At 45.0% G+C, this 22,613-nt stretch overlaps 2 protein-coding genes across 2 annotated transcripts; both read left to right on the top strand.

Moving 5' to 3' along the window:
• Positions 1-1,389: 1,389 nt before the first annotated feature.
• On the top strand, positions 1,390-7,606 carry ttl (tubulin tyrosine ligase; the record flags this gene model as incomplete). Its single annotated transcript, XM_080538471.1, has 7 exons — positions 1,390-1,558; positions 2,117-2,195; positions 3,200-3,432; positions 3,674-3,809; positions 3,992-4,261; positions 5,010-5,153; positions 7,399-7,606. The coding sequence occupies 7 exons, from the start codon at positions 1,390-1,392 to the stop codon at positions 7,604-7,606; spliced, it is 1,239 nt and encodes a 412-aa protein (XP_080394597.1).
• Positions 7,607-11,251: 3,645 nt separating this feature from the next.
• Positions 11,252-22,396, top strand: polr1b (RNA polymerase I subunit B). Its single transcript, XM_080550438.1, has 15 exons — positions 11,252-11,331; positions 12,043-12,210; positions 12,357-12,503; positions 12,643-12,775; positions 13,013-13,149; positions 13,312-13,535; positions 13,911-14,082; positions 14,666-14,837; positions 15,348-15,629; positions 16,225-16,358; positions 16,565-16,735; positions 17,051-17,207; positions 17,854-18,050; positions 18,341-18,591; positions 19,718-22,396. The coding sequence occupies exons 2-15, from the start codon at positions 12,064-12,066 to the stop codon at positions 20,598-20,600; spliced, it is 3,207 nt and encodes a 1,068-aa protein (XP_080406564.1). The 5' UTR covers positions 11,252-11,331; positions 12,043-12,063; the 3' UTR covers positions 20,601-22,396.
• Positions 22,397-22,613: the final 217 nt, after the last annotated feature.

Below are 22,613 nucleotides of genomic sequence, written 5' to 3'. Positions count from 1 at the left end.
AATCTAACTCCTCAGTCCCTCTTACTTTCTCTCATAATAGTCAACACTGTTCTCTATCCAGACACTCTATCTATCCAGACCCTGGTCCGACCTACAGTATCTCTTCGATACCTCCTAACAGTGGCGGACTCAGGCTGTTTGAAGGGCAGGGGCGAAAAGAAAAAAAGGGCACCTACTGCACAACATGGGACCCCATCAGTGCACATGGTCAAGTTTTTAAGTTTATTCTAATGTTGCCACTCAAAAGGGCACTTTAGTGCGACGTTTTTCAACTGTGGGGGCACATGGTCAAGTTTAGACCATTGGAGGGGCACTAATAGGGCACATCCTCTAATTTTCGCCACTCAAAAGGGCACTTAAAGGAGACGTTTTTCAACTGTGGGGGCACCAGGAGGGGCGGTCGCCCCCCCTGCCCCCCCTGAGTCCGCCAGTGTGTGTAATGACCTCAGTCTACCACCAGAGGGCGAAAGGTGCTCGAGTGACCGCGAGTCTGCGGGGGGTCCTAATATTTGCGCTTTGATCGCCAGAATTCCTGAGATTAACAAATGGCTGCTGCCAAGGCATTGAGGACTGGGACATATGGTTATGATTGATATCTATTTGTTAAGATGATTAGTATACTATATTTGTATGCTATAAAGTTTAAATAAAGTTTAATTTGTGCGCTCTTATACCGGAGGTAGATGGGCGGAGTTACACTATCAGAGCTCAGAGAACACATTATCCCCGTGGCATCCTACGGTGCGTTCGTAAACACGCTCTGGAAATCTGATCAGCACTCACGGAATGCCTCTCGTCCAATCAAATTACGCGGTCGCTCTATGACGTCGTACGCAGTGTGCGCTCTGGCGCTCTCAGAGCGAATTGACGAACGCAGCCCTAGTATGAACGACACCCATTCGTCAGCGGCACCTTCAACAACGCTGGGATGCCCAACGTCGTGATTCACGCCAATATCAGGATGACCGTTATTCTCTAGAATAACCTAAACACGCTTAACCGTTATAAGACCAGGAAGATTCAGCAAGTCAACTGTGGCTGACAGACAGTATAGAAAGTATAGCTAGGTAGCTAGCCATCTAGTGTGCTAGCCGAAAGGAGCCCAAGCCAAGGAGTAGCTTGAGTTGATTGACACACCCTGGGAGCACCAATCCCATGTCTGAGATGGAGTTCAGTCATGCAACATGAAAGGGTTAGCCAGCTACTTCTAACGACGGTGAAGTGCTTGTTTGATTGGGATGGGAACCTATCTTAACATGACTGACTCGTGCCACACAGGGGATAACGTTCGCTAGCCAGGTCTGCCAGACAGAGCTAGCTGAGAGCTAGTGTTTTAAACGCTGTTCCTCTCGGCTAAGCTATCCAACTAGCTTATATTGTTGCATTACAATGAATGCTCCAACGTATACGTTTGTGGCCCGTGATGACAACAGTAGCGTTTATGCTGAAGTGTCCAAACTGCTCGTCTCCACTGGACAATGGAAGAGGCTGAAAAAGGACAATCCCAGGTTTAATCTGATGTTGGGCGAGCGGAACAGACTACCCTTCGGACGTCTTGGTAAATAGCAACTTATTTTTGCGCATTATTGATATGACAGGACGATATGTAAATAAGCAGCATGCACGTAGTCTTATAGTGATTGCCTCTGTGGAACTTTAATAGGTGCTGTAAAACCCTAACCAGACACAATGGGATGATTTCACAGACATGGTTTAAGACTAATCCTAGACTGAAAAGCATCTTCAATGGAGATTTTACATTGAAAGTGTGATTTAGTCCAGGACTAAGTTTAAGCCTTGTCTGTGAAACCGGCCCAATATGTTGCATGTTACCTTTTTTGAACAAGGCACTATTTGATAGGCCTATGTGCAACACCCTGTACAGTAGTGTGATCTCTATTCAGCACAGTCACTGGAGTGACACCAGGACACACGCGCAGCATCAGCATCCTCGATGCAGAGATGGAACCAAATGCGTCCTCCTTCGCATCATTTCTTATTGTACATTGTTATTAAATGATCGACCCCAGATAAATCAATCCAATGCTTCTCTTATGCATGTCTGCCTCACCACTCAATTGACTTGTTTTTACAAATGTTTGTTTGTTCCACACAGGCCATGAACCAGGCTTGATGCAACTGGTGAATTATTACAGAGGAGCAGACAAGCTGTGCCGCAAAGCATCACTAGTCAAGTATGTGCCGTGTCACCGTGTGTTCAAGCTTTGACTAGTGGCAACATCAGTTCACACAGATACTATAAATATAGTGGCTACACTTAAGGACATGTATTTCTGAGATTGTTCAAATTCTTCACCGAGTAATTTTCACTTTACGATGGGTTAGGGTTGATGTTAGGGTACAGTCAAGGTTAGAGATAGAGTTAGTGAATGGCAACTTTTTCGCCTAACTTAGAAATTGGTTGTCTGAGGCCCAATCCCATTTCACCCTTTGGCCCTACATTTTAGCCCTACCCCTCTGTTTTGCGCGTTCACGTGTAGGGTGGCCCAATTTTTGTTTTCATGTAGGGGTAGGGCCAAGTGGTAGGGCTACATAGCCCTCCAAACAGGTTTTTAAGGACCAGACTCGAATCATTGGCATGATAGTGAAAACAGGAATAAGCAGGAAAAAAAACCCACAAATGTAATTAGCGTAACAAAAAATGCTATTATGCCCATGTGTCTAGCAGGGCTGATTTGTGCATGACATCCCGCATTTTGACATATTTCCCCCCTTTGATGGCATATGACGCCCGAAATGTAACTAACGTTCAGCCGCAAAGTTGTTGCACTGTGCAAGTTGATGACTCGTTTGAGCGATTGATAGCGTGAAACTGAAGTGTCGATGCTTTTCTATGATATTACTGATGACCTATCAGGGTCTTGAAGGGTCTGGATTTTCAACCACTACACCTTGTGAATCTCTTCCAAGGGGCAAGCCGAAAAGCGAGTGGCACTCCGAAAACAAGCTGTAGGGGTGAAAAAGGGAAATGGGACTGGGCCAAACACACACTTACAGTAGGGAGGGGTGAGATTAGGGTAATGGTTAGGATTTGAACAGATGTTAGGGATAGTGTTACTGTTTACAGTCAAACCGTACTAGCGGCCTATGAGGTTCTGATGTGGTCCCGTGTTTGTAGACACAGCCAAACAAATATTAGGTGTAATTGAGTCGAACGATGCTCTTGCTTGACACGCAGGTTAATCAAGACAAGTCCAGAGCTTTCAGACCCGTCTAACTGGTTCCCTGAATCCTACATCATCTATCCTACCAACCTCAACACCCCGGTCGCTCCGGCAAACAACGGCATCAGCCACATGAAAAGTAACCCCAAGACTGACGAACGGGAAGTGTTCCTGGCCTCCTATGAATCTAGAAAGGAAAGCGGAGAGGGAACCGTGTGGATCGCCAAGTCGTCTGCTGGAGCAAAAGGTGAACCGTCTGTCCAAGTCCAATCATCTAAAGTCTCAGGGTTGTTAACAATGTGGATGGTTAGGAGAAGGTGCTGACTCAAGATCCTTTTGGAAGTTTCCTGCCAACCGATTTTTTTATTTATTATTTGTCCTTGAAACATGTTAATAGAAATACTATTGTCAATATCCATGAAAGTATACTATGTATGCATACAAGGGGAGGAAACCGTAGCTCAATTGGTTTTGTGTTATCGTCACAGGTGCTGGTATTTTTATTTCCCATGATGCAAATCAGTTGCTGGAGTTCATCGATAATCAAGGGCAGGTCCATGTCATTCAGAAGTATCTAGAGAGGCCTTTACTTCTAGAACCTGGTCGGCGCAAGTTCGACATCAGGCAAGTCTTTCAACAGCAGTGATGATGCTTACCGTACATTGAGTGTTTATACTGGAAGAATTCCTGTTACCGTAACTTAATGTTGTATCTGTAATGTAGGCCAGGTTGTTTGAGGGAGGGTAACTGAGACAATGTAACTTCCTGGGTTTGCTGTTACATTGTTTGTTCCTGGGTTTGTATAGGAGCTGGGTGCTTGTAGACCATCAGTACAACATCTACCTGTACCGGGAGGGCGTGCTGCGGACCTCCTCAGAGCCCTACGACAGCTCTAACCTCCAGGACATGACCAGCCACCTAACCAATCACTGCATCCAGAAGGATCACTCTGAAAACTACGGACGCTATGAAGAGGGCAACGAGATGTTCTTCGACGAGTTCAGGCAGTACCTGTTGACCTCCCACAACGTTGCCCTAGAGACGACTATCTTACCTCAGATCAAGCAGATCATAAAGTACGTGTCAATTTATACTATTTGAAAGGCAGACGTCATGTGTGTACACACACACACACACACACACACACTCATGAGCAATTTATTAGGAACACTACTTTGCTCTCAAAACAGTCTCAATTGTTCGTGGCATCGATTGTTCTATTGGATCTATGTATTGGATATCCGGTGACCAGGAAGGCCACTGAAAAACACTGAACTCATGTTCATGAAACCAGTTTGAGATGACTTTTGCTTTGTGACATGGTGCGTTATCATGCTGGAAGTAGCCATTAGAAGATGTGTACATTGTGGCTAGGAAGGGATGCACATGGTCAGCAACAATACTCAAATAGGCTGTGGCATTCAAGCGATGATTGATTGGTATTAACGGCCCAAAGTATGCCAAGAAAACATTCCCGACACCATTACACCACCTAAATGAATTATATATATATATATATATATATATATATATATATATATATATATATATAAAATGCTCTATAATAATAAACCTTATCATGCCAATGAATAATTTACGCTTACTGGTAAGGGCATTTATCCTTTAGAGACATATTTGGTGTGTCTGATAAAGAGTTAAGCATTAGCGATATTTGTTATTATGGAGGCATGTATGATGTGGGAATCAGATTGTTCGTATGACCTTGCATGCTTTTTCCTATATTTGTATGTGTTGTCTTTGTTATATGCAGACCTTTGCTCCATAACCACCTGACTAGTATGGTTATTCTGTCTTGTCTCTTAGGAGCTGTCTGACATGCATTGAGCCAGCGATCAGTACTAAGCACCTGTCCTACCAGAGCTTCCAGCTCTTTGGCTTTGACTTCATGGTAGACGAGACCTTCAGAGTGTGGCTGATCGAGATCAATGGAGCTCCAGCCTGTGCACAGTCAGTACTGTTCTACCTCTCTACTTCCACTGTTCTACCTCTCTACCTCCACTGTTCTACCTCTCTACCTCCACTGTTCTACCTCTCTACTTCCACTGTTCTACCTCTCTACTTCCACTGTTCATAGTCATAGAATGATTATTTCTCTCCTGTCTTTCGCCTTTCCTATTTCTTCCCTTCCGGCCTGCACTCAGTTTATTCTCTGTTCTTGCTGTTGCAAATCCTTTGCATTTTGATTGAATGTCATTTGTTTTGTCTGTTTCCAGCCCATTATGCACAGCGCAGATAGGCCTAGAATATTAATCAGTCAAAGTTGGCTTAGAGGGCGTGGCCGTATTATTCTGTGAGAGTGAAAGTAAAAATATTTGTCATCACTGAATTTCTCAACGACTGAATTTCTGAACATCTCCACACATAAAATAAATCATCAGGCTATATCGAATGCATCCAAAGTTCTTATACTGTAATCAAAGGGTACTTGCATACATACATATACAAATAAACCAATGTACCTAAACATGTCTACACAACATCCAAACACATGAAATACACATGAAATGGTGAATCAGGGGGGAGCACTGTTAAACGTTCAAAGTAAGATAAGAGAGGCTGCCAGGTAGAGTAAAACGTCTGGACTGATCCTCTAATGGTGAATTTAACTTTTTCTAATTTAAGAAATGACATCATATCCTCTAAGACAGAAGCTGATGAGGGGGGTGCAGGGGATTTCCAAAGGAGTAAAATTCTCCTGCGGGCCAGAAGATAGGTGAATGCAATGATACCTAGCTGTCTTGATGTGAAGGGCTCAACAGACTCAGGCACTCCAAAGATAGCTATCCCCGCATAGGGTAGAAGTACCACCCCAAGAACTTCAGAGATGGTTTCGAAAAAGGTAGACCAAAAATCTTGCAATTTAGGACATGACCAGAACATGTCTGTTAGGTCAGCTGGGGATTGTGCACAACGGTCACATCTGTCAACCACATCTGGGTAGAATTTGGAGAGTCTAGATTTAGAAAAATGAATTCGGTGCAACACTTTAAACTGAATTAGACTCATACGGGCGCAGGAAGAGGAGGAGTTAACTCGGGCAGTAGCATACTCCCACCAGTCATTGGTGAATTCCATTCCCAGCTCTTTCTCCCAGGCAATTTTAATTTTGTCAAGTGTAGGGGGTTTCAGAGATGAGATTTGATTATAGATCCATGAGATATGTCCTTTAGGCATGAGAGGGGTTTTAGTCCCCTCCTTCTCCACAACCCGAAAGCAGCATCCAACTTTGCGGGGAGGAACGAGTGATTATTACAAATAGATCCGAGCAGTGAAGAATTTTGTAATTGGAAATGACGACGAAACTGTGTCCATATCTTAAGTGTGGAAGTTACTAAGGGGCTAGAGGTATGATGAGAGGAGGTCAATGGTAAGGGAGAGCAAACAAGAGCTCGAAGGGAAAATGAACAGGAGTCAGCCTCCATACGACACCAGATCTCATCCGGATGATGTAACCAAAAGTGTATCTTTTGCGTATTTGCAGCCCAATAATAAAACATGAGGTTCGGGAGGGCCAAGCCACCAATTGACCGATGTCTCTGAAGCAGAAATGTATTAATGCGTGGGAGGCGGCCATTCCATATAAAGGTTGATATTAAGCTGTCGATTGAATGAAAAAAGGATTTTGGTATAAAAAGGGGCAAACATGAGAAAAGATATAGAAATCGAGGCAGGACATTCATTTTGCAAAAGGAAATGGAGCACACGCACGATGCGACTTTCCTCTACATCACTCAACCGGAAGTCCTGGGGCGACACTTCTGGCAGGATTTCTTTATGTCATTTTTTTTGCTTGCAATGTAACGCTCATTTCCTGCATTTCTATGCAATTTAACAAGACTCATAACACCTGTAAAAAAATCTAACAAGTGGTCATTGTCATGAAAAGGTGTCATGAAAGGTGAAAGATCTATACTTTATATTACAATAACACTGATAAAAGATAGCAAATATCAATAAGGTGTTGCATATTTATATGCACCTTTTTTTTTAAATAAAGATTTGTTGTAATAATCTGAGCACATCATTATGATGACATACAGTCAAGGTCCATATTCTTACTACTGTCTCACTCCCCCCCAAAAAATAAAAGGCCAAACCACACTTTGGGCAGGCTTGTTTCTTGCAAAATGTCTTCTTTTGTTTCATGACACTGTCTGGTTAACATAATGACACTGTTTTCTTCTCCCTGAAGGAAACTCTACCCGGAGCTCTGCCAGGGTATTGTGGACGTAGCCATCTCCAGTGTCTTCACCCTGAACAACGATTCCTCTTCCTCCTCCTCCTCCTCCTCTCCTTCCCTCTACTCCTCCTCCCCCTCCTTTTCCACTATGACCACATCCTCTTGTTCCTCCCCGAAACTCAGAGGACCCCTTCATGTGGGCCCATTCAGCCGATTATAAGCACACCAACAAGTCCCCCCCCTCGCCCCTCTCTGCTTCAGAAGCTCCAGCGTCCCCCCTCTGTTCTCCACTTCTAACCCCCCCCCCCCCCCCCCCTCGCCTGAGAGGTTCCATGGGTCAGGGTCCTGGGAGCTTTTGATTGGTTCTTGTCTGGCGAGGACCAATAGAAGAGCACTACTCTTGGGACCTTCTCATATGTGCTACCACAATGTCCTGTCCCATATCCCACTATGAAGGGCATGTCAGAGAGAAGCCTGGACATGTAAAACACTGACGTGGGGACACTTCCTTAATGTCAGTATGATGAAGATGAATGGACAGAAATAATGACGTTTGAATTTTCCCAGAAGGAGGCTCCCCAGGGTATTGTACTGTGTGGAAGGGACGCTCCCGTTACTATCCAACTCTGAGACTTTAGTGCCTTACATTCTCCACCCATACCCCCTTAAATCTGTTAATATAGATCGCCTCTGCTTCTCTGTGTGTGTGTGTGTGTGTGTGTGTGTGTGTGTGTGTGTGTGTGTGTGTCTGTCTGTCTGTCTGTCTGACTCTGTAGTATGTAAACCTGTGCATCATGGTCAGGCAAATGTGTAAACCTCTGTTCTGGTCTTTTTCTCTTGGTATTCAGATCTCTAGTTTTTTTTTTTTTTTTTAAGTTAGCAACGTGTTAAACATTCCTCCTTCCTACTTTCTTCCGAACACCAGAAAGCATAATTCATATACATCATGGTTGTTCAGAAAGCTCAACGGAGGTGTGTGTTCATTAGTTTAAAAAGAGCTTTAAAGCAGAAAAATGCATCCGGTTTCTGTTTTAATTGTTTCTTGAATTGTTATTGCTATTTGATAGCTAGGGTATTATTCTCAGCACAACGTGTGCATTTACAGCAGGTCTTCCATTCTTAGAAAGAGACGACTCTTTAGTTCATGTCAGTGTTCATTCTCATAGTATATAAAGTGACGGTCCACATTCAAAGAACTGTGTGTCATTGTAAGAGGGGCAGCATGTTGATGTGAAAGCATGCTGTAATGTTATCTTGTTTTCTAATTCAAGGAGACCTACTTTCCCCATTTACCTCGAATAATACTGAGTTAGACAAGCGCTGCCCAGAGCCTGGTACCTCTTCGATTACATTACTTCCATGTTTATCAAGAACTGCAATGCATTTGACACCTCATGGTGTAGCATAGAATGGTGTAATTCTCTCCCCTTGTATTGATTACTTTGCAGAAATGTTTAGTCTGTTTTTATTATTAATAGTAGCTTGTAGAAAAGTGTGAAAGAGTAGTTTAGACCATAGAAGACAACCTAGCAGAGTATATTTTTTGTGTTAGTTATTAGTGTCTTTGCATAAGCGATTCTATGATGTTACATGGAGTTTCAATGTTGTGTGACCTGCTTACAGGGAAGTCCTTTTCTCTTTTTGTCTCTGCATTTACACCACACACTACCTGACCAGACCACGTTCTGTGTACAGGTAGCATTCTCACCCACAGTGAGACAGATTGAGTTCATGCCCCTTTCCACCAGAGCTTTTCCTCAGTCTCATTTCAGATAACTGATGCTGTGCTTCATGTTTTAAGGGACACCTTTGGCACATATTTGACTTATTGTGTTTTTAAGATTACAATGGGGAATGAAGGACAGTCAAATGTGAATGATGGCTACGATAGCATCTTTTTAAAGCAGCTATCAGCGACACTGACCGTGTACATTGTTTTGGACGTTATGGGGTTGGGGTGCTTGAGTGAAACACAGTTCATTTCGGCTTTATCTTGCACTAATTGTGAAGGATATACTCAACAAATTGTGAGTATAATTTTGGCACCATGTTTGGGTGATTTCTGGTGCTAACCCTGCTCGGAGAAGCGACAGCTAACCATAAGGTCAGGGTTATCCTACATTCTCATGAACCAAACGTTGCACATAGTCAAAGCAAACTGTGGATCTGATTGAAAGAATGTTTCGCTAGATTGTATATCAGAGAACAGTGTCTCTAGATGTTATAGGTGTTAAAACGGTTAATGAAAAGATTGTTTTCACATGTTGTCTGAGAAAGTATCCAAGAGAACTATCAGTATTCTACACATTTTGGGGAAATGTATTTCCATCAATGGGAAGGGGTGCCTTAGTGGGAATTGCCTCCTTATGATTTTTGAAAGAAGCAATAGACCTCCTGCATCTAAACGCACCTTTCATTTGTTTGTTTGATTGTAAAATTGCAGAATTTGCCTACTACTATTGTTTTTATCTGACCTATGTATGTGTCTGTTTTAGCTGTTTCAACAATGAACAATCTTTCCTGATATCAGATTCTCCTCATGCTGAGATTATGGCACTAGATGTGTATATAATATGGTAAAAACATATTTTTCTCAATTTTAGATTGCCAACCCCCATTTTGGTATGTCCTGAATTCGTCTTCCTTACCAAAGAACCTTCCTGTTTAGATACTGTATCTGAATATAAAGTTGTTACTCATTCATCAGTTAACATTTTCACAAAATCACTGAAACAATATGACACTGAAGCAGTTTAAAGGGTTTATTACAAGAGCAAAAAACTGTCAAGCCAACATGATATCAATAGTAAGAAAATGTCTAGACAAGAATGCCTATGTTGTATTTTTTTTGCTAATGTTTTGTCAAACTCTTGCATGAAAACTTGATTGTATCAGAAACCAATATCATGTAGAATAAAACGTCATGTATCGCTGATTAGCGTCTCTGGGCCTCTCTTCTGGGTCGAAGTAGGACTAACAGAGAGATGCAACAGGGCAGAAAAGCAACCACTATACTGAAAACGGCATTAGTAAAATGTAACATTAGTTATGCTGACAAATGCCCACAATTTGTAACTGCCAACAAAGTCGTGATGAGTGCAACATGTGCATGGAGTGTCATTAAGGAGGGGCTGGCAACAGAAGGGGGGGTAGACATTCTCCATCCAATGTGTAAAAGGGTGGTGGGTGACTGGGAGGGAGAGAATGGAGCTTGTGTTGTTGGGGTTATGGGTGTCTGGGAGGGGATGTTGGAGTAGTGTGGAGCTGGTTGGGAAGCATGGGGGAGCCAAGTGTGAGTAACCTGGGGAGGTGGAGACTGCACCATGCCCTGCTGCAAGGCAGGTTGGGAAGCTATGAGGTTCCTGTTTTGTGATCTTGGTGCATCCACTTATCTCCTGAAAATGTTATTAGGACAGGGTGACGGACAGACTGGGTGACAGACAGTGTGCAATTGCCAGTTACGTTTGGGATTTTCTTTGCCTAGCCTGCCAGAAAGACACAAGAAGAAGTCCATTATATCCAGTCTAAGGGTTAGATTGGTTGGTTCATATTGGTCTGAATGACCTGTTCTGTATCATGGCGCCCTACTGGGAGGAGGGACTCGGTTGACAGATATCTAGACTGATACAACAACTCTCTGTCTGTCTCTGGCCCTTCTCCGGTCCAGTAGGTGGCGGTAATGCACCACCATGTACGTTGGTTGCCAGAACAAAATCACATCCAGAAGAAGGCGCATCTTTGCCGTAATACGCATGTGGTAATCCAGTCATGGATGTTCCGGAGAAGTGGAGTAGTTTACCGAGCAGTCCAAGTCTGAAGAATTTAACAGAAGCAGGCTTTGGCATTCCGAAGAAAGCACAACATGCTGCTTGTCAAGATCTGACCCGGGCGCACATTGACTCGTTTGACCAGGCGCTTTCAGATGGGTTGTCACGCGCCGTGCAGGTCAGTACGCAGAACTTTAAACCGGCCTTTAGCTCGCTAGTGGAGGACACACGTGGGCTGCTGACAGCACTGCAAACTGTTACTTTTCTAAATGACCTCATTTGAGAGCTCATTGATTTGATCTTTTAATGTGGGTGTTAAATCAGCTATCAGTGATTTCTATGTCATTTGGAAAAAAGTATAAATATTGTAGCAGCAGAGCACATAAGGTTCAGAGATAGGAAATGTTAGGATATTTATAGCATAGCATAGAGTACAGCACAGTGTTTTATTTGTATAGTATAGTGGATAGTGTACATAGCCTTTATTTATGTAAACCAGCTCTTTTCCCTTCTTGTTTTTAGTATTTTTTTTCCTAGCACCAGGGGAGCCCCCCCTCCCAAATGTCGTTGTATGGTACCTGTACTGTATTAATGACAATAAAGACCATTCATTCATTCAGCTTGCGGGTATCGAATTCGCCATCTTATGTTTACGAACCGAGAGCGCTACCTCCAACTCCTGGAAAGTTCCATATATCCCATGGTTATGATTAATATCATCACTGCTAGGGTTTATGATAGTATAACAAAAGTATTGCACTTATTCCTAACCAAATAAATAGTCACTTGTGTCATGATGATTTCAGGGCAAAGACCAGTGTGATCTTCTGTTGACTTCAATTGAGACTTTAGATATGAACTCCAGCCATCGCATCTCTCTCTCTCTTAGGCCATCACACCATTGGAGTTCATGGTTGGAAATGACAAGATCAGCCTGGCTTTCGTGGAGGCCACTGTCTACAAGCCAGCAGCAGCCAAGGGCAGCATCTGCAAAGACCTCCGGGTGTTCCCTGCAGAGTGTCGGGGCAGACGCTGCTCCTACAGGGGGAAGATTGTGGTAAGCCTGGCTAGCACACACTCCATATGCATCTATAATCTAGCATCTGTATTACTGCATGGATGACAATCAAGAAAATGCCAAGATTCGCCCCTACCGTGCTGAACTCAGATGTTGCTGAAGCTCTGTGCTGTGACCCTCCACAGGCAGATGTCAGCTGGGCCGTCAACGGGGTCCCCCGGGGCATCATCAAACAGTCCCTGGGCCAGGTGCCCATCATGGTCAAATCAAAGCTGTGCAACCTGCATGGGCTTCCCCCTAAAGAGCTCGTAGAACACCATGAGGAAGCTGAGGTAGGTGAGCCCTCAACGCACAGCCTGTCTGGCAATCTGATCATTTGTACAGGCACATATTATGTATGGCTGTAAGCTTCATGTATATACTGTATATTTTTTCATTCATTTGACCACTGGTTGCCTCCCACTCAAACAGGAAATGGGTGGCTACTTTATTGTGAATGGGATTGAGAAAGTGATTCGCATGCTGATCATGCCGAGGAGGAACTACCCTATCGCCATGTCAAGGCCCAAATGGAAAAACAGAGGCCAGGGGTATACTCAGTACGGTGGGTAGTGTGTGTGTGTGTGTGTGTGTGTGTGTGTGTGTGTGTGTGTGTGTAAGCAGTTGAATCAAAAATGATCAGAGTCATACAGTCAGTAACCATAATATTTCTCATAGATGCATAATCTAGTGGGATTTTTTTTAATGCTGCAACTAGCGTTTGCATACTATGCAATGCATTTACTAAAACTGGTTGAATAATTATCCAGCCAGAAGATGACGCCCTGTTCTGTCTCTCCAGGTGTCACCATGCGCTGTGTGAGAGAGGAGCACACTGCCATCAATATGAACCTGCATTACCTTGACAACGGTACTGTGATGCTCAACGTCATCTACAAGAAAGAGCTCTACTTTCTTCCATTGGGCTTTGCACTAAAGGTAGACCCGCATTGATTTACAGGAGGACTATGCAAAACGTTATATCACCATGCAGCTGAAACTGACACTTAAAGACAGATATTTGATATGAAAGCGTATATTGTACTCTTGTTACTTTTTTCTAACATTAACATTGTAGGTTGTCTGTTTTTTGCTGCCAAGGCCCTAGTGGACTTTTCAGACTTTCAGATCTATCAGGAGCTGATAAAGGGACGCGAGGACAACTCCTTCTACAAGAGCTGCGTGTCGGAGATGCTGCGACTCGTCATGGAGCAGGGCTGCAACACCCGCAGCCAGGTGCTCAACTACCTGGGGGAACGCTTCAGGGTGAAGATGATGCTGCCAGAGTGGCAGACCAATGAGCAATGCGCCAACTACCTGTTGGAGTAAGTTTGGACACCTGCATTCATAATAACTCTCAAGACTATAAATAATAATAATACATTAGACTTGTATAGCGTTTTTCTAGACACTCAAAGACACTTTACAAACTGAAAAGATCGAGTAGTAATAATAAAAAGAAACAAAAGGTAAATAGAAGAAAGTATAGGGGCCTAATTGAGTTAGTGCTGGGGACACATGGGAAGGGGAGGGGGAGAGGGTTAACTGGTGAAGGTGAGCTTGAAGAGGTGGGTTTTGAGGGCCTGTTTAAATGTTGGGAGGGTGTTGGCCTGTCTGATGTGGTTGGGGAGGGTTATTATTATTATTATTAATAATAATAATAATAATAATAATAATAACAACATCTTGTCTCTTTCCAGCCAGTGCATATGTATCCACCTGAAGTCCGACATGGAGAAGTTCTACCTGCTGTGTCTGATGACACGGAAGCTGTTCACCTTCGCCAAGCAGGAGTGTAAGGAGGAGAACCCCGACAGTCTGACCTGTCAGGAGGTTCTCACGCCAGGGCAGCTCTACCTGATGTACCTCAAGGTCTGTAACATAATGTACCTGAAGGTCTGTCTGTACTATAATGCCGCTGGTACAGTTTCAAAACCATGCATGTTCATGACTAACAATGTCTAGTAGCCACAGCTTTTTGATAACACCTCCAAGTCATGCCCTGAGACTAATAGAATGGCAGTCATGTCTTGAGGCGAATAGAAGCCAGCTCACACACAGTTTTTCTCCCCCTGTGTGTGTGTGTGTGTGTGTGTGTGTGTGTGTGTGTGTAAATAGGCAGGCTACAGTCAGTGATTTTGAGAAGTATACCAAAAGTGGGGAGTCAATGCGTAAAGATGAATGGAGGTGAATAGAAGCTCACGCAGCAAATACTCTGCATGCCAAGGACAGAAACGTTCCCTTCAACACTCCCTTCTAGTGTTCATTGAGAAGTTTACTAAAAAACCTGGAGCGAAGAGAGGTTGACACAGTTGCATACAATGCTAGGAGTTTCTATGTGACTGTAAGCATAAGTCATCTTCAGTAATCAATAGGTGAATGAACCACACTAGTGCTACTGTACATCAAGTAACAAAACAAGAGATTGTTTTTAATAGCTGTGCTATGATTACAGGAGAAACTGGCTGGCTGGCTGGTGTCTGTGAAGCTGTCCATGGACAAGAGGGCCCACAAGGTGACTGGAAAACTGACCACTGACAGTCTGGTCAAAATGTTCAACATGGGCACTGACCTCACTAAGGCTTTCGAGTATCTGCTGGCGACTGGGAATCTCACCTCAAAGACAGGTGATTGGCTAAGCACACGCTATGATGCTTTTAACAACGTATTCCCTATCATCGTACCCGCTTTGGCTGGAGCTGGTTTGTCCCGGTGGTTATACAGATAACTAGTAAATATGATCTCGTCGTGGTAACAGCCAATAGTCCTGAATGGACCTATCGCTAAGCCACGCCCCAAAATAGAAATTGTCCAATCACAGCAAAAGTCACGACAGGCAGAAAACTTGGACAAACTACCCGCTAATATCTGATGGTGAAAAGCTTCTAGACGAAATATTCTTGTCATCTTAAAAAAAGCATGTCTATTACTTGCTGTGGTAAATCAGAAATGTGCCAACTCCCGCCATTGTAAGTCATTGAATGTCATTCAGTCGCGGTCAGTCACTGTCAGTGAAGCATTGTTTGTTTGTTCGAGTTTTCAAAGGGGGCGTGGCTTAGCTAGGCCCACTAGGTCCATAGTCCTGAATTGCTGTGACAGTGCTGTGACTGACTCTGTCGTCCCTCTTCTGTCCTCAGGTCTGGGCATGCTCCAGGACACGGGCCTGTGTGTGGTGGCCGACAAGCTCAACTTCATCCGCTACCTGTCCCACTTCCGCTGCGTGCACAGAGGAGCGGCCTTCGCCAAGATGAGGACCACGTCTGTGCGCCGGCTGCTGCCAGAGTCCTGGGGCTTCCTGTGTCCCGTACACACGCCCGACGGAGACCCCTGCGGCCTCATGAACCACATGACGGCCCACTGTGAGGTCGTGGCCTCGGCCCTCGCCACCACCACCCTCCCCGCCCTGCTCTGCTCCCTGGGTGAGGCACAACGACAGTAATGTGTGGGTGGGGGGGGGGATGCAGGGGGAGTGTAGTCAGGGGGGAGTGTAGTCGGGGGGGGGGGGGGTAGTCGGGGGGGGGGGGGGGGGGGCAGGGGGAGTGTAGTCGGGGGGGGGAGTGTAGTCGGGGGGGGGGGGGATGCAGGCGGGGGGAGTGTAGTCGGGGGGGGGGATGCAGGCGGGGGGAGTGTAGTCGGGGGGGGGGGGGAATGCAGGCGGGGGGCAGGGGGAGTGTAGTCGGGGGGGGAATGTGTAGTCAGGGGGGGGGGGATGCAGGCGGGGGCAGGGGAGTGTAGTCGGGTGGGGGGGATGCAGGCGGGGGCAGGGGGAGTGTAGTCGGGGGGGAGTGCGTTTGTGGCTTTAGTTTTGGAAACCAATGACGTCATATGATCTTTTCCTCATATGTTTTTTGACTGCAGCAAAATGTAGAACAACAATGTTGACATGTAGACACTGATGTGGTGCTGGAGATAATGATTGTGAAAGGGTCCCTTTAAAGGGTCGGGATACAAGTGTGTGTGAAGAGGATACAGTCGTTCTACATCTGACTATGTTGCCATCTTGCCCTCCTCCAGGTGTGACTCCTGTGGATGCCACCCCTGGCCAGGCCTACTCCCACTGCTACCCTGTGCTGCTGGACGGGGCCATGGTGGGCTGGGTGGAGGTGGACATGGCACCCCACCTGGCAGACACTCTCCGCACTTTCAAGGTAAGCCCGTCAGTACAGCTGCCGTCTTTAAAAAAGGTCGAGGTCATCACCTAAAGAGTAGACGTGTGAAATTAGGTGATACAGTGATTTCTTTCTACATAATGAATGACCTTATCAGCTCTCTGTCTGTTTGTGATTAAAAATAAAGAAATGTATGTGTGCCTCTGTGGGTCACTCATCCTGGCTCACGCCCGCTTGTCTTGTAGGTGTTGAAAGAGAAGAAGATCCCTCCCTGGACTGAGATAGTGTTGGTCCCCCAGACAACCAAGGCCAGCATCTACCCGGGCCTGTACCTCTTCACCACCCCGTGCCGCCTGGTGCGTCCCGTCCGACACCTCGGGCTGGGCAAGCAGGAGCTGATCGGCGCTTTTGAACAGGTACAACAACAGAGGGGGGATAATCAGATGACCTGACTATGTTATGCGAGGCATCCAGATCGTTTTCTGGTAGCGGTGGAACTGTACACAAACATTTCGGTTCGGTACGTACCACGGTTTTGAAGTCATGGTTCGGTACAGTGGGGTAAAAAGTCTAATTCTGAATACGTGTACCGTTACACCCCTATTATCTGGTTCTATTCACATCAAATACCCATTTCCTGTTTGTGTGTGATGGAATAATTAGATTAGACTATAGAACTGTATGAGATGGTTGGGTAATGTGTGTGTGTGTGTGTGTCTGTCTGCCCTCAGCTCTACATCACTGTTTGCGTCAGTGAGGATGAGATTGTGCCAGGAGTGACCACCCACCAGGAGCTGTTCCCCCACAGCATGCTCAGCGTGGTGGCTAACTTCATCCCCTACTCCGACCACAACCAGAGCCCCAGGAACATGTACCAGTGTCAGATGGGTAAGGCTGTGTTGTGGATTTAATTTAAAAGAGCTTAAATCAATTGTCTCCAAAGAGGCCTTTTATTAAGCAAAGTCACATGAGCGCAGAGAGAAAATAGCAGACAAAAAGCGGGACTCATATTTATAGAACTGTCCTTGGTCATGAGGTCACTATTCTTGGGAACCAATCATAATACAAATCTGTGATTGCACAAGTTATGGGCCCTGTCCATAGTCAGAATGATTCACTGCGCCACAGATCTTGGCCCATCCCTTACAGGAAGGAAATGGGCCTTCCTTGAGTGCTAGATTCGCCAAACTGAGAGACTTCAATTACTCAGTATAAAATGATATAAAACTACAACAGCTGCTTCCCAGTGTGAAATCCTGTCTCTTCAAGAGAAATGGTGACTAAGTAGAATCAATCCTCAGACAGTCCATTTTTGGGGGGGCCATTTAGCAGACGCCTTATTCCAAAGCGACTTACAATCAATACATTTGACTAAGCAAGTGAATCATCAATCCACCAGTCGTAGCAGGAAGAGTAATCTAGCTCAGGCCAGCGGCCGTAGGCAGTCGTCGTGCTAGAAGAAAAAAGTATTTATTTAATTTTTTAAAACGGGCTTCCACTTCCACTCCTTCACCTGTGTCCCTGCCCCCTACAGGTAAACAGACCATGGGCTTCCCCCTCCACTCCTTCCAGGAACGCTCTGACAACAAGCTTTACCGCCTCCAGACTCCCCAGAGCCCTCTGGTCAGACCCATCATGTATGACCACTACAACATGGACAACTACCCTGTCGGCACCAACGCCATAGTGGCCGTCATATCGTACACGGGCTACGACATGGAGGACGCCATGGTGAGACTGACACACAAGTCACCTGTTAATCAGGCTGTTTTTTCCTGGCGCATATCTGCGAAGAAATTGCATGCATGAAGTCGTTCAGCAGACTCTCTTGTCCAGATGAACGTAAAATGAGTACAATCGCCCTCAAGTAAACAACTGTACGTCACGAGTCTTGTAATAAGACCCACAAAGCAGTCACAGTAATGGAGAAAGGGAAGAAAGCCAGTTGTATAATGTCTGCATGTCGTGTTGTAAAAGAGGGGACTTCCAGCCAGATGCCTAACAGTCTGTTGTTGTAACAGATCATAAGCAAGTCGTCGTGGGAACGGGGCTTCTGTCACGGTAGCGTCTACAAGACGGAGCTGGTGGACCTGGGGGAGAAGATGAGGGGGCAGGACAGCCTGGTGTTCGGGGCCAAACCTGATGACCCCAAGGTGATGGACAAACTAGACGCTGATGGGCTCCCCCCGATCGGGTCTGTGCTGCAGTATGGAGACCCCTACTACTCCTATGTGGACCTCAACACAGGCCAGAGCACTGTCACCTTTTACAAGTGAGTCATCTGAACCCCCCCACCCCTTTTCACTCTTTGACATGAAACATGTCAAAAAAAATCATAAAACATGAAATGAATTCACACTAGGGTTGTCAACGTTAACGCCTTAATGCTCGCGATTAATCTGGAGGGTAAGATTCATTTACGCAAATGAATCTTACCAAGCTCTACTGACATGGCAAACGCAGATAACACTGTAGAGGGGTTTCAAGACAGTGAGCTGTATACTGGGTTGTAATAATGATGACAGTCGTTGGTTACATTCGTGAATTTGGACTTCACTGGAAATGAGAATATCTTCCACTACTGTATCTGAAATAAATATACACTATTTTGTATGAAAAAAGTTCTTACTACCATAGAATGGCCAGGAAGTATATGAGGAAGATAGTGATTAGAAAACGTTTTATTTTCATCATTCTCTCTAAGTGATTTGAAGGCAATAGACTGACATTCATTCTGACCATTTCAGAAATAGCTTGTCTATTACCAGCTACAATATTATAAGTATAATAATTTAATATTATTCGGAAATCATCAAAATTAAGTTGAGATGTTATTATAATAAAAAAATAATAATACAAAACTGGGTTTTCTGGATTCCTCTAACCAGTTTGTAATCATGATTAAATACAGCCTATTATTGTGATTAACTTGCTAAAAAAAATTATATCGATTGACAGCACTAATTCACACACTGGTTTCTAATCCCTGAAGTGTGGACATTTTTAATTATACAGATGTTTCGACCCCAAGTTAACTGTCCACAAACAGTGATAAACATTGATCCATGATCATACCAGTGCTCTGTGTCTGTCTCTGCTCTACATTAGGGGTGGGCATCGACGATCGATAATTGATCGATAAGGATCTTGGTCGATCACAAAATAAAAAAATTGGTCATCACAAAAATTTTTTTTTTTTTTTTTTTTTTTTGTGATCGACCAAATGTTTTATTTTGTGATCGACCAAGATCCTTATCGATCAATTATCGATCGTCGATGCCCACCCCTAGTCTCTGCTCTACATGAATTAGTTGACGAGAGGCGGTTGTGCATAACGATCTGAGATGTGTTAAATGCGATTGCAGCTTGATAATCTGATGTGTGTCTGTGTCCCGTAGGAGTCAAGAGAGCTGTGTGGTCGACAACATTAAGGTATGCAGCAACGACGCCGGCTCGGGCCGCTTCAAACGCGTCTGCATAACGGTCCGGGTGCCGCGTAACCCCACCATCGGGGACAAGTTCGCCAGCCGTCATGGCCAGAAGGGCATCCTGAGCCGCCTGTGGCCCGTGGAGGACATGCCTTTCACAGAGAGCGGCATGACCCCCGACATCCTGTTCAACCCCCACGGCTTCCCCTCCCGCATGACCATCGGCATGCTCATCGAGAGCATGGCCGGCAAGTCCGGCGCCCTCCACGGCCTGTGCCACGACGCCACGCCCTTCACCTTCTCCGAGGAGAGCTCTGCGCTGGAGCACTTCGGGGACATGCTGCGCGCGGCCGGCTACAACCACTACGGTACGGAGCGCCTCTACAGCGGCCTCAGCGGTCTGGAGCTAGAGGCCGACATCTTTATCGGCGTGGTCTACTACCAGAGGCTGCGTCACATGGTCTCCGACAAGTTCCAGGTGAGGACCACGGGGGTGCGGGACAAGGTGACCAACCAGCCCATGGGCGGGAGGAACGTGCAGGGAGGCATCCGCTTCGGGGAGATGGAGCGGGACGCCCTGCTGGCCCACGGGACTTCCTTTCTGCTCCACGACCGTCTCTTCAACTGCTCCGACCGCTCGGTGACCCAGGTGTGCGTGGACTGCGGAAGTCTGCTCTCGCCCCTGCTGGAGAAGCCCCCCCCCTACATGTCTGCCACGCGCCACCGCCCCACGGTCTGCAGCCTGTGCGGCAAGAGCGACTCCATCGACACCGTCTCGGTGCCGTATGTCTTCCGCTACTTTGTGGCAGAGCTCGCAGCGATGAACATTAAGATCAAACTGGATGTTAAGTGAGTCCCACTGGACAGGGCTGTCTTGCCATTAGTATGTACAGTGCTGTTTCTTTTGTCATTGGGACAGGGACTAACAGTTGCGGTCTGTCATAGGCCAAACATTGTGGCAGGGCTCGACATTAAGGCTTGTCCGCTTGTCCGGGACAAGTACATTTTATGTTCGGACAAGTGGACTTCCTCCTGCAGTTGTCCGATGGACAAGTCAAAACAAAAAAAAGAAATCAATATGTATTAATATCTGCAAACATGAATTCCTCCTTCCGATCTGAATAGTAAAAAAAAATAGCAAGCAAAGCGATGCCGCGCCTCATTCTCGCTATTTCAGTCTCTCGTAGTTCGTTATCGTCATAGTTCGTAAATTCGCTCAGAGCGCCAGAGCGCACACTGCGTTCAACGTCATAAAGACGTGATTGGACAAAAGGCATTCCATGGGTGCTGATCAGATTCCAGAGCGAGTTTACAAACGCAGCCATAGTGTTGTGGGTCTCCTGTCACTAGTGCCATTCACGTGAACATGCGCATATTCGCTTCTTCTCAATGCCGCTGTCTTATTTTCATGTAGTTTGATGCGATCGTATATTTTAGGTTTGACGTTTTAAGACCAGCACATCGCAATACGAACTTCAGAATGACACTAATTATAGATTTCTCAATTTGAATATAGGATAGGCTACTATCCAAAAGCTAGCAAATAAGATTGCTTCCATTGGGGAGAGACTATAGTTACAAACATTTTTTGTAAATATTCCTAGATATTCATCCCTTTTGTGGCCAATCTTAATCTAAAAGGGTTAGGGTTAGGGGTTAAATGTTTTAATAATTACAAAATATTGAATACATTTGAAAATTAAGGATACATCATTATCAAATCAATAGTACGGTAGTCAAATGTGTTATTTGCATACACATACACTCACTGGCCACTTCATTTGGCACACCTTGGGGTTGGACCTCTCTTTTGCCTTCAGAACTGCCTTAATTCTTTGTGGCATAGATTCAATAAGGTGCTGGAAACATTCCTCAGAGATTTTGGTCCATATTGACACTATAATATCACGCAACAGCCCGTCTGGCACCAACAACCATGCCAGGTTCAAAGTCACTTAAATCACCTTTATTTCCCATTCTGATGCTGGTTTGAACTTCAGCAGATCGTCTTGACCATGTCTACATGCCTAAAGGCATTGAGTTGCTGCCACATGATTGGCTGATTAGATATTTGCGTTAACAAGCAGTTCAAAAGGTGTACCTAATGAAGTGGCCGGTGAGAGTATAATATATTATTATTAATATTATTGCTTTTTCAAAATCTTTGGATTTGGACAAGTAACTTGAGCACTCGGACAAGTAAAAGATAAGTTCACTTGTCCGAAGGACAAGTACCTGAAAAAGCTTAATGTCAAGCCCTGATTGTGGTGTTTGTAACGTGTGTGAAAGAAATGTTTTTCTATACTTCGATACCTGTGATACATCTAGTTCTCATGACAACGTTGGACCATAAGACATAAGCATTGAGGAGAACAGTACATGCAAGAAGGTTTAGAAAAATTAAAACATAATTTAGAGGTTTATGCAAATATATTGTCCTTTTTTTGTTAATTAGATGGTTCAGAGCGAGACAATACACTGATATGGAGTGTACTATATCTGCAGGTTGGAAGTGGTTTCATGTGACAAGTTAATACATTTAAGGAGTACTGACTTCCAGACCAACAAGACTCTTAACTCCTCCTGAGAAAAGCAATCAGAAAAAATGTTGTCCTCAAACCTTTAATTGTGAATAAATGGGAGTATGAATAAATGTTATGGGTGTACTTGTTAATGTGACTAATCCCTCCTGAACCATCCAGCCCAGGGAGACTACAACGACTCAGAAGGAGGTGAAGTCCCTCGTCCTGGGAGAAGTGGTGCATTATCTGACAGAAGTGCAGGGGTGCCAATCATTTTGGCCGTGACTGTATGTACCGGATTAGCCTAGTCCCATTTAATAGATGTCGTTTGAGCCGTAACCTGC

The sequence above is a fragment of the Nansenia antarctica genome (genome assembly GCF_963989245.1).
Source record: "Nansenia antarctica genome assembly, chromosome: 1".
NCBI classification, from domain to species: Eukaryota; Metazoa; Chordata; class Actinopteri; order Argentiniformes; family Microstomatidae; genus Nansenia; species Nansenia antarctica.
The sequence above is the reverse complement of the archived record's forward strand: the minus strand, read 5'-3'. Positions and strand labels throughout refer to the sequence as shown.

Coding starts and splice junctions, on each gene's coding strand:
- polr1b (XM_080550438.1), top strand. CDS start 12,064: ATGGTTGGAAATGACAAGATCAGCCTGGCTTTCGTGGAGGCCACTGTC. Junction 12,504..12,642: donor AACACCATGAGGAAGCTGAG/GTAGGTGAGCCC, acceptor CCACTCAAACAG/GAAATGGGTGGCTACTTTAT. Junction 17,208..17,853: donor CATGTACCAGTGTCAGATGG/GTAAGGCTGTGT, acceptor TGCCCCCTACAG/GTAAACAGACCATGGGCTTC.